At 37.1% G+C, this 12,543-nt stretch overlaps 1 protein-coding gene across 3 annotated transcripts in view; it reads right to left on the bottom strand.

The window, feature by feature from the left end:
- The window catches only part of dock4b (dedicator of cytokinesis 4b), a 237,364-nt gene extending 225,281 nt beyond the window's left edge, over nucleotides 1-12,083 (bottom strand). For all 3 annotated transcript variants that reach the window (XM_057854988.1, XM_057854989.1, XM_057854990.1), the window contains exon 1: nucleotides 11,880-12,083. In XM_057854988.1, coding sequence (XP_057710971.1) covers nucleotides 11,880-11,916 — 37 coding nt within the window. In that variant the 5' untranslated portion in view covers nucleotides 11,917-12,083. The remainder of the gene's footprint in view (nucleotides 1-11,879) is intronic.
- Between the last annotated feature and the right edge of the window lie 460 nt (nucleotides 12,084-12,543).

Here is a 12,543-nt window from a genome sequence, read left to right as displayed (position 1 = left end):
TTAATTATTTGTAGTGTTGCAACGATTAACTCGAGTAATTCGATTCGAAAAAAGCTTTGAATCAAATTTTGCTGCTTCGAGTAATTGTTTGAGTGGCGTTTTAATGGTTTGTTTTGAAAGTGTTTGCATTTAGTTTTATTGATTTGGGTGGATACAATGCCCTCTAGTAGAGACAGTGAATATGACATAACTCATTTAACGTGGCTGAATCCAGCTGCTCCCTGTTAAGAACAACATAAGCTACTTTTTTTTTAAAGTTAATATGTTATTTTTTGCATTCTTAATTTAGTTTATAGGTATATCTAGCAATTTTTTGTGGGAATATGCGTTTGAACGATTTGTCAAGAGCATTGTGAAAAAATGCTAGCATTTTATAGCATTTAAGCTAGCGGACTTTTGCTATGCAAGTTGTTGTATGTTTGTTGTACTTACACTTACATTTTATTTATACCATTTGAGGCAAAGCTCAAGTATTTTAATTTATTTTTAAATGAATATGCAAGTTTTTTCGTCTTAAGTGTCTACTTAAGTGTCTGAAAATGGCATGAATTAATTATTTGTAGTGCTGCAACGATTAACTCGAGTAATTTGATTCGAAAAAGCTTCGAAACAAATTTTGCTGCTTCGAGTATTCGTTTGAGTGGCGTTGTAATGGTTTGTTTTGAAAGTGTTTGCATTTAGTTTTGATTTGGGTGGATACACTGCCCTCTAGAAGCAACAGTGAATATGACATAACTAATTTCACATGGCTGAATCCAGCTGCTCCCTGTTAAAACCAACATAAGCTAAGCTTTTTTTTTTTTGGAGTTAATATGTTATTTTATGAATTCTTAATTTAGTTTATAGGTATATCTAGCCATTTTTTGTGGAAATATGCGTTTGAACGATTTGTCAAGAGCATTGTATAAAAAAATTTAGCATTTTATAGCATTAAAGCTAACAGACTTTTGCTATACAAGTTGTTGTATGTTTGTTGTACTCACACTTACATTTTATTTATACCATTTGAGGCAAAGCTCAAGTATTTTAATTTATTTTTAAATGAATATGCGATTTTTTTCGTCTTAAGTGTCTACTTACTTGTCTGAAAATGGCACGAATTAATTATTTGTAGTGCTGCAACGATTAACTTGAGTAATTCAATTCGAAAAAAGCTTTGAATCAAATTTTGCGGCTTCGAGGATTCGTTTATTTAGCGTGGCCCTTTGGTTTGTTTTGAAAGTGTTTGCATTTAGTTTTATTGATTTGGGTGGATACACTGCCCTTTAGTGGCAACAATGAATATAACATATAACTTGTCTAACATGGCGTAATCCAGCTGCCCAACATATGGTATGTTTTTGTTTGAGCTAGTATGTTCGTTCATGCATTCGTAATTTAGTTTCTAGGATTATTTAGCCGTTTTGGGGGGGTGGAACTATTTGTTAAGAGCATTGTAAAAACACGTTAGCATTTTATAGCATTTAAGCTAGCGGACTTTTGCTATGCAAGTTGGTCAATTGTTCTTTTGTTGGACTGAGATCCTCATTTATTGTTTTTTTTTTTTTTAATTAAAGCTCAAGTATCTTAATTTCAAATTTAAGTGTTATCCTGCATAATTTGAAGAAACACTTGGAAGTTTAATTTTGTATTCACATTCAATGCTCTTTTTAAAGTGCAATCTTGCCAAGCCTTTGTTTTACATCTCCTAAAATTTATTCTGCAACACATTAGTAAATGTTCCTTATAAGATTACTCAATTATCCGATCTAACTAGTTGATAGATTAATCGACTACTAAAATAATCGATAGCTGCAGCCCTAATATTAATCGCACAAAAATACAAAACACGTTTTTCGAGTGCTAGCTAGCTTAATGCTACTATACAATGGCAGCTAAAAAACAAAAGCATTTAAGTCACATTTTAGGTAGTTTATTTTATTAAAATCCAAATATCAGGCCATCTTTATATTGTAAATATCAAACATTCCTATCAATCATTGCTCACAACTCATACTCTCGTTAAACTAGTTTAATTACGTGTCTACGTTGTGATGAGCAATGACATGCTTGATTGGTTTTATCAAAGGCTCTTAATTAAGCGAGGCGGAGTCTATCCGAGGCTTAACGTGATGCTATTTAGCTTTATTTCTTTCTTTTATCTGATCCCATAAATTACCCTGACGAACAATCTTTGCATTCACAATAGAATTTCCCCTCATTTTCGGATCAGATACGAACATCTCATCTTCTAAGCAACTTGCTCGGGGTTAAAAACCAGTAATCACTCAACAGCTAGCGTAATGGGCGCCCCCTTAGCACCAACTCGCCTTGAGTCCATTCATATTTCATCAATGGCAGCAGTCTCGGCCTTCCTAAATGGGTACGGCTACATCGGTGAGATGAATCGACATCAAAGACAAGCGATGCTGTCCAATTATGCGGGGAGCCATTTTGATCTTTATCTAACTGCTCCGACATCAAATAAAATCCGAGGCATTCTGGGACACTTTCCGATACGGTCAAAAGAGGACAAAAAGCTGCTAGATCCATTTTAAAATGACGATTTATACTAATATTTAAAGTTGTGAAGAATAGCTGTGTCAATTCAATTAAAGTGGGATTAAATCCATACCAGGTAATGTATGCTAATTCCTTTTTCGGCTGCAGCTATTCTTGCTTGTATGAATAATTTAGGATTACCAGTTATTTGGTGACCCCCGAAACCTCGGATCAAAGATCAATGCCGGATTAGCCAAATTTAAAGTTCTCAACAAGGTTGCAAATTGAAGAGCTTTTGCAGTATCTCCCGACTAATAACGAAAATATTTCATCAACGAATACTTTTTCATGACGATGACGAGACGATAACGACTAAAGATGTCATCCCGATCGATCGCGTCCGATCACGTCATTTTCAAAGTATCGGAATCGGCAAAAAAAAATATGGGACATGCCTTTTTTTAATATATATATATATATATATTTAATTAAATCGTTTTCTGATTGTATTTAATGTTACAGACAAAATGTCTTACACTCATCCAGAGTCTTTAGTTTTTGCTTAAAGTAGGCCTATCAAATTTATCGCGTTAACGGCGGTAATTAATTTTTTTTTTAATTAACCACGGTAAAATATTTAACGCAATTAACGCATGCGCTGGATGACTCACTCACGCATTGTCGCGTTTACTCTATATTGGCGCCGATTTACCTATATATAGAGCTAAAAGGCAGCGTAATATGAGTAGAGTGAATTCTGGCAGTCTTTGGAGCCTTTTTTGAAATGGCTAAAGCCTTACAATCCCTCTCTCAACAATTAGAAATATCATGGGAGGCAATGTGGAAAGGTAATAGTTGATCTTTTTTTTTAACACCCTATGTTATTTCTCAACGCAGAGAAGATATATCAATTGCTGCCACTACGCACTATCATGGTTGCACTTCCCATCATGCATTTGGGCAGAACAGTTAAATGGCTACTGTATCATTTACTGAAAGCTCAACAAATACACTAGATGGCAATATTTAGTCACAATATACAAAGTCACATTTATCCTAGAAGAATTACAAGTCTTTCTATCCGTGGATCCCTCTCACAGAAAGAATGTTAATAATGTAAATGCCATCAGGAGGATTTATTGTCATGATAAACAAATACAGTACTTATGTACTGTATGTTGAAGCTATATATTCGTCCGAGTTTTATTCATTTTTCTTTTAATGTATTGCCAAAATGTATATGATCGGGAAAAATTATCGGGAATGATTGGAATTGAATCGGGAGCAAAAAAAAATTAATCGGATCGTGAAATATCGGGATCGGCAGATACTCAAACTAAAACGATCGGATCGGGAGCAAAAAACCATGATCGGAACAACACCAATAACGAGGTAAAAACGTGTTTTGGAGACCAAAACATAACGAGACGAATGCCAGTTTTCGTCTGACGAGACACGAACATGACGAAAATGAGCCATATTTTCCGTGAAATGTTCACAATGTGGGACATTTTATGTGGAGTTAGCCTGTATCGTAGCAGGATACACGTGATGTCGTCTCCAGTCTCTATGAAGGCTTGCACACACGGTAAGATTTGGGGGCAGTTTACATGGCGACTCTGCGACACAAAGACGCAATGACTGAGTCGCGGAATGGCTTTGCGTGCATATGGTGTCAGCGAAGACGAAAAATTCTGAATCCTGCCTCCAAAGTGGAAGAATTCGAATACGGGGGATTGAGAGGGGCTTGCTCTGAATGCATATCAAAGGCTCCCGCGGCGCGAGGCCGCGCTGATAACGTCAGCACTCGTACACGCCACATTGGGCGTGCGCAGCGGTGCTACTAAACATTAAAACCAGCAAATATGGCGGAATGTCAGCTTTAATTTACTGTTTTAATCATATTTTAAAATTAAATATGTTGAATTTTTCAATTTTTGTGCCTTTTTGAACAAAAGAAAAATGCCATTGTTTCGAGTGGGCGGGTATATTTTTTCAGGGTTGAGAAGCTTGGTGGGGTCAAAGCGCATCATTCGCTGTCGCCTTGTAAATCTGCACTGCCCCCAGGGCTTGGCATGAATACTACATCGTTTTCATGCGGAACTGCGACATTGTTCAAATGGAGACCGGCCCATATAAAGGGCAAATTTGAAATGTTTCGTATTCTCCGAGAGTCATCATGTAAACGGCCCCTTGTTTTCGTGGCGGGAGATAATATGCAATGTTGCTTTAGCCTTTTAAGGTATTTGCTAAGTGATTATCACACAATAAGTGTAACGTGTAGCTTTAGCATATCATTTGCGTTCACATTAGCAATAGGCAACTTTTTTTACATGCAGTTCATGTAAACTCTTTTTCTGTTTAGTGTGTATAATCACCAAGTTGGCATTGTTCTTTGTAGGGAATAGTATCTTTTCTCGTATTTACCGATCAACTGTTTGTATTAGTAATAAAACAGGGAATAGTATCTTTTTTCGTATTCACTGTTTGACTTTGTATTAATCTCACACACCCAATAAAGAATAAATAGCACTTATACCATAGACCAGCGGTCTCAAACCGACTCCACAAAGGGCCGCAGTGGGTCCTGGTTTTTGTTCCAACAGATCCAGCACAAACAGTTCAACCAATGAGGTTTCTACTAACATAAGCAGCACCTGATTGCAATCAACTGATTACACTTGTAAGAAACCAAATTGGTGAAAAGGTATTTGTCTCGTTTGGTTGGAATGAAATCCAGTACCCCCTGCGGCCCTTTGAGGACCGGTTTGAGACCACTGCCATAGACTTATACCATATACCAGTTAAAGGAAAACAAGCAGAATATAGGGCATAAGAGATACATGACACTTTCTTATCACGGAAGCCCAACGTGTGCATCATGCAGCTGACTGAGCAAGATTGATATACAAGACATCTATAAGCCCAAGTCCAGAACAAATGGTGGGACGTCCTGTCCCAACACAAGGAACACCGGAAAACGCCCTATATCCAACTGATAACACGACTGATAAGACTCCAAGAGCCCCTTTGACGCTGAGGCAGGAAAAATCTCCCACTGCGTTTACTCAAGTGACGGTGACTCAGCAACTGTGACGCAAGAACTAAACAGTCCAAACTGCGGCAGAAGATTATCCTAAACACACCCTTCTTTTTTACCACGGCCCGCCCCGCGAAAGCCTTCAATAGACTGACTAAATGTTTAACTAAACATTGACATTTTTCTCGGAAACCTTTTTGTTCACTTGTGATATGGTGACCTTGGATCCTCGCCTGGGTCCCTCTGAGCTTTATGATCACTGTCGACCAGACCAGAATAAATTGTCAACTTGTGCTTTGAAGCCTTTTTGCAGCTTTCAAAATGGAGTCAGTAAAAGGGGTTGAGACTAAGGTGAAAGCGCGGAGTTTGGCCTTTTGGCCGGGTTGTCGGAGTTTCGCCGACCCAGGTCGGCGGGGTTTCGCCGATCCGGGTCGTTGGAGCTGGCAGTTTGGCTGGCGGGATTCCGGCAATCTGGCTAAAAGGTCAGCTTACTTCACCTCGTAGACGCTACAATATGTGGTTGCCTGTCAATGTTCATTCGAAATAGCTGGAAACCTTTATTTAGTTCAATACTGAGTATTTTCTTTTGAAATTACAGACAAATTTTTTTAGTACATTTTTAGGAAACGTCGACTAAAACTAGACAAAATTAGTCTTGCGTTTTAGTCAACAAAAACTAAACCATGACGAACACATTTTGAGATGACTCAAATATGACTAAGACTTAGAAGTACTATTGTTCAAAACACTCAGACGAAAATTAAAAGGGCTGCAAAAACAACACTGTTCCCGACGTTGTGGTTGATATTAGGGCTGCAGCTATCGGTTACTGCAGTAGTTGATTAATCTATCAAGTAGTTAGTTCGAATAATCGAGTAATCGGATTAGGAATATTTAATGTCTTGCAGAAAAAAATAGGAGATTGCACTTTCAAAAGGGCGTTAAATGCGAATACAAAATAAAATTCCCGAGTGTTTCTTCAAACCACTACTTTCATTTAAAAATTAAAAAAAAAAAAAACAGCTGAACTTAGCCTCAAACGCTACAAAAAAAATAAATAAATGAGGATCTAAGTACAACAAAAGATCGATTGGCCAACTTGCATAGCAAAAGTCCGCTAGCTTAAATGCTATAAAATGCTAACGTTTCTAGTTTTTTATAATGCGCAAAGCATTTAAACAAATATTCCCACAAAAAACGCTAAATATACCGATAAACTAAATTACAAATGTATAACAAACATATTAGCGATAATTAAAATAACTGAATTTAGACTCAAGTACGACAAAAGAACAGTTGGCTAACTCGCATTGCAAACGTCTGCTAGCTTAAACGCTATAAAATGCTTTTTTTTTTTTTTTTTTTTTTTTACAATGCGTTTAAAAAAGAACTGCTAAATATACCTCCAAACTAAATTATGAATGCATTAAAAAAAAATTAACTCAAAAAAAAAAACTTGCCTTATGTTGGTCTTAACAGAGAGCAGCTGGATTCAGCCATGTTTAAAATGAGTTATGTCAAATTCACTGTTGCCACTAGAGGGTAATGGATCCACCCAATCAATTAAAATACATGCAAACACTTTCAAAATAAACCATTACAACTTATACTCAAAGCAGCAAAATTGGAGTTGAAGCTTTTTTCAAATCGAATTACTCGAGTTAATCGTTGCAGCACTCGTTGATACATCATCACAAAGTGTAATTATCTGAATGTAGAAAGCCTCAATAGTTTTGTGAACACATAATTCGGCGAGTTTTGTCCGGAAGGTAATGTTCAATAAAAATATTGGTGTTCTATTGTGTATGGATCTGGGAACCATTTCAAAAATAAAGGAATGTAATTTACAACCATTGCACAGTCAATTCCGAGACCAGAACTAGCAAAACTGAATTAAAGTTGTTGTCTAATTTAAGGTCAAATATCCATACCTTGTTACTATTTGTATTATTGGAGGTCGCTTAGGGGTTTGCTGTTTCGCAACAGGAAATAATGGTATCCTTCCTCAAAAAATAAAAACAGAAGCGGCCCCTTAGAACAAAAGATGAGCTCTACTGCCAAATATGTCTTCAAAATTAAATCTTAGTTACTACGGGGAAAGGGATTGAGACTTTTTAATCCAATTAACAGCAGTTTGGGAGGAGGGACAATCGTGACTATTGAGCCTTTAAAATAAAAATCCACCCTTTAATCCAGCCTGAACGGACTTTGAAATTGGATAGTCGGCGATTAAAATGTCCGGCTCAAGGATGTGTCACATTGTAATGCAGGGGTTTTTTGGCGGCGTTTCCAAGACAAGGAAGTTGAGGATCTGACAGGAAAAAGTCCCGTGACAAAAAAAGGTTAGAGGCTACTTCCTAGTTCAGTGCGCTTCACTGATTTCAGGTCATGGCAAGGTGGGGACTGGATGGTGCGTCTTGAGGAGATGTTAACAGCAAAATATGTTGATGGGATCAAAAATAATAATCATTGACTGTTAATTTTGGGGCCTTTTTCAGTTTTTTATTTTTATTCATCCCTCCCAGGCAAAATGGATTGGACGTCTAGCACCATCAAAGACCAGTCCTAACAATATAACAATAAAACAACTGGAACAGTAACTGAAGAAACAATTAGCACAGAACATGAATTTTACTAGTTATTTACATCTGTATCACTGCAATTCATGCTAGGAGGCATGTTGGACGACAGCAGTGTTTGCATCTGGTGGCAGCAGAAGTTGACTGTCTCCTGTTGTTAAGTGTCATCCAGCGAATTATGTCACTAACTCCATTTATGTCCAGCTCAGATCTTTTAAATCCATTCAAAAGTGAGATCATTTGCCGGATAACACTAAATGACATCTATTATAAGCATTCAATAATGCTCATGACAGTGTCATGTCATCATAATGATTGTCTAATGACAGTCTTATGGCGCTACTGTCAAATAAAGTGTTACCAAATACAATAACTAGCAATTAATGAAACAACTGGAACAGCAACTGAAGAAATAATGAGCACAGAACATGAATTTTCATTCTTATTTACATCTGTATCGCCGCAATGCATGCTAGGAGGCATGTTGGACGACAACAGTGTTTACATCAGGTGGCAGCAGAGGTTGACTGTCTCTTCCAAGGGAGCAGTGACGGCCAAATTAAGCTTCTTGAAGCAATGAAGCTTTGCAGCCACTTGGTTCAAAGCTTCATGGTGGTTCATTTGGTTCTATGACAGTCTTATGATGCTGCTGTCAAATAAATTGTTATCTATGTTATAAAATGCGACATAGTCTCTGTCATATTTTCACAATGAGTGACATTTTAATAATGCACGCGGACTACGTCAGCTTGCACCGTAGCAGTGTTTGGGTCGTGTCACTCATGTGAGAAAAGTTGCACTTCTTTCTCTCGCTCCACACCGGAGTTTCGGATGTGTCTAAAGCTAGGCTAAGCTCCATCTTGCTTGTTTGGAAACACGGTAAGATTTGTTTTCTTATCTTGGCAAGAGAAAATAGGCAACGCCCCTTTAGCCTTTAAAGGTCTGTGCTGAGTGATCATTAGAAGCAAAATGTAACTCCTAGCGTTAGCGTAGCATTCGCGTTAGCAATAGCTACAGAATGGCAAATCAATGGCCAGTCTAAAGCACACCCACTTGGCTTTTCTGGTCAGTAAATTTATAGGAGAGACAGTTGGCGCAATGGCATTTAGCTAATAGCCCACTTTAGCGGTTTTATTTGATAAATTAGCAATTACTGGGAAATATTGACTGCTTGGCTAGACTCTAGGAATAGCAAAAGAAAACCCAATTAGCGGCTTCCATGTGGGTATAACTGAAAATGATGTCCCTGTTGTCCTTGAAGATGCTACAACATGTGCCAGTCCTTCAATGTTCATTTGAAATTGTAGGAAACCTTTATGTATTTTTGGACAAAAACTCAAGAACTTTACAGACAAAAACATGTTGAGTAACTGTCGAAGAAAACTAGACGAAATTTGTAGTGCTGCAACGGTTAATCGATTACCTCGAGTAACTCGATTAGAATAAAGATTCGAATTAAATTTTGCTGTTTGCAGTATTCGTTTGAGTCAAGTGAGGTTGTAATGGTTTGTTTTGAAAGTGTTTGCGTTTAGTTTTATTGATTTGGGTGGACACACTGCCCTCTAGTGGCAACAGTGATTGTGACATAACTCATTTCACATGGCTTAATCCAACTACTCTTTGTTTTTGTTTGAGTTTAATGTTTTTTTTCTGCATTCGCAATTTCGTTTATGGGTATATTTGGCCTTTTTTTGTGGGAATATGCATTTGCATGTTATTAGAATTCTAAAAAAAAAAAAAGTTAGCATTTTATAGCATTTAAGCTAGCGGACTTTTGCTATGCAAGTTTATCAATTGTTGTTTTGTTGTACTGAGATCTTCATTTATGTTATTTATACCATTTGAGGCAAAGTTCAAGTATTTTAATTTATGTATGTTAAGCTGTTTTTGTGAGAATATTTATTGAACAATTATTTCAGAGCACTGTAAAAAAAAAAAAAAAAAAAAAAAAAAAAAAAAAGTTAGCATTTTATAGTATTTAAGCTAGAGGACTTTTGCTATGCAAGTTAGCCAACTGTTCTTTTGTTGTACTTAGATCCTCATTTATTTGTTTTTTTATTCGGTTTGAGGCTCAGCTCAGGTAATTTAATTGTTTTTGTTTGTTTCTTATCTGATTACTCGATTATTCAAACTAATAGAGATTAGTTTTGTTGATTTGGGTGGATACACTGCCCTCTAGTCGTGACAGTAGATATGACACAACTCATTTCACCCAGCTGAATCCAGCTGCACCCTGTTAAGACCAACATAAGATTTTTGTTTGACTTAATGTCTTTTATGCATTCGTAATTTCATTCATGGGTATATTTAGCTGTTTTTGTCGGAATATGTGTTTGAACCATTTGTTCAGTGAATTGTAAAAAAATAAATAAATAAATAAATAAAAAACGTTTGCATTTTATAGTATTTAAGGTAGCAAACTTTTGCTATGTAAGTTAGCCAATTGTTCTTATGTTGTACTTAGATCCTCATTTAAAAATAAAAAAAATCTATACCGCTTGAGGCTCAGCTCAGGTATTTTAATTTTTTATGTTCCTTATTCGATTACTTGACTATTCGAACTAACTAGTTTATCGATTAATCAACTACTAAAATAATCGATAGCTGCAGCCCTAGATATTTGTATGACATTTTGTTGACTAAAACTAGACGAAGACAAACACATTTTGAAATGACCAAAATATGATTAAGACTAATAAGTATTTTCGTCCAAAAATCACTGCCTTCTATAGATTTTTGGATCATTTCCTGTTGATTTTACTTCCTGCTGATTTTGGTCAAATATAACGACCGCCAACGGACTTTGTTTTGCATGTCCGAGTTAAAAATCAATCACTGGTGAATAGGGAGTTGAATTTGCTATTGGAAGTGGATGGCGAAGGTTTTTTTTGGTCAAATTTGGCTGCGAAATGTGCATGTTTTGGTGTGTGAGTTACGCAGATTTGACAAAAACTCTAGTTCAAGTCGCATTTTGCACATTTGAAATTTAAAAAAAAAAAAATTTTTTTTTAATTTGCTGTTTGAAATGAATTGAGAATTTTTTTGTCGTGTTTTCAGCGCACCTGAGCTTTAGTTGCCTGAATAATACAGTACCAATCGGACATTAATTACCGGGTAATTTAAGGGAAACGCGCATCAGTCTAATATCTCTCGGGAATATTATTATGAGATCTTTAACACCATCACATCTCAATGATCATGTCATTGTGAGGAGGAGGAAAGGGTGGGATGTGGGGGATGAACAGGGGGCAGCAAATAGGAATTCTCACCACACAAGCAGGAAAAAAGACTGTGTTCCAACACCCCCTCTTGCTTCCTACATTTGGTTTGTTGTGGGTTGTTTGTCTCACTTAACTGTTTGATTTACAAACATAGACATCCTGCAACAATGCACGATAGCTCTCGCACATGGTTCTTCACTTACCTTACATTTTATTGAAATCTGAGTGATTTATTTCAAATAAATAGTTTCAGGACCACAAAAAAAAAAAAAAAAAAATCATTTAAAATGCTGTTCATTTAGCAACCCGTGGGGGGCGGGAGGAGCTGGGGGGTCACAGCGACAACACTATGCTTTGCAATGTGGCAGTCAAGCTCATCATCAGCCTCGGATGCTTCCCATTGTTGTACGAAATTGTTATGGGGGGGAAATTAAAACATCCTCTTCTAATTTATCAACAAACGCAGTTTATTTATTAAACAACAGTGTCCGTAAACGCACCGCAAGTCTCTCAAGTCTTTCACACATTCAACACCAAGAAAAACGGCAATAAACTTACCGACGCCGTATTTTTCCTGCTCTGTAGGTATCCACATGTTTACGGCGGGTGCTATCAAGTTCGGAGAGGGGGAAGCGGCGAAATTAGGGCTATCCGTGGCATTCTACTGGCGTGATTTCCTCCGCTCCGTAGTAGGAGTCATTGTTTGGATTTACACGGCGAGAATGCGCCGCTGCTACGGCCGCCGCAGCTGGTAGCGGTACGGAGATGTGCTGCGTTCAGGTGTCGTCGGAAATGAAGCAGCTACTCGAACGCGAGTTGACAGTTTCATTTGAAAACCAGCGTGAACGTTTAAATTTGTGTTTGTGAGTTGAATTCAACTTATTTTTATGGCTACGCGCTGATTTTATACCCTCAAGCTAGCCTTCTAGATAGTCAATATAGTGTTTTTAAGGCGTTGCTTATGACAAATCTATTAATATTCATTTTAAAAATCAAGACATATATGCCACTAAATAATTTCACTGTCTAAATATGCATTAATGTTCCAATTAAAGCCAACAAACAATTTGCTATAATAACGTCCAAGCTGTCTTTGAACGCTCCACCCGAACCGTTGCATTGTGGGGATTGTAGTAGCATCCTGTGACGTCAATGTGGTTCGGAAGTGGTCTTTTTGGTTTAGTTTCCTCTTGTACTCTCTCGTTATGGTTAGAAAACATAT

This window comes from Corythoichthys intestinalis, chromosome 13, assembly GCF_030265065.1.
Source record: "Corythoichthys intestinalis isolate RoL2023-P3 chromosome 13, ASM3026506v1, whole genome shotgun sequence".
NCBI classification, from domain to species: Eukaryota; Metazoa; Chordata; class Actinopteri; order Syngnathiformes; family Syngnathidae; genus Corythoichthys; species Corythoichthys intestinalis.
This window is presented reverse-complemented; position numbering and strand designations above follow the sequence as displayed.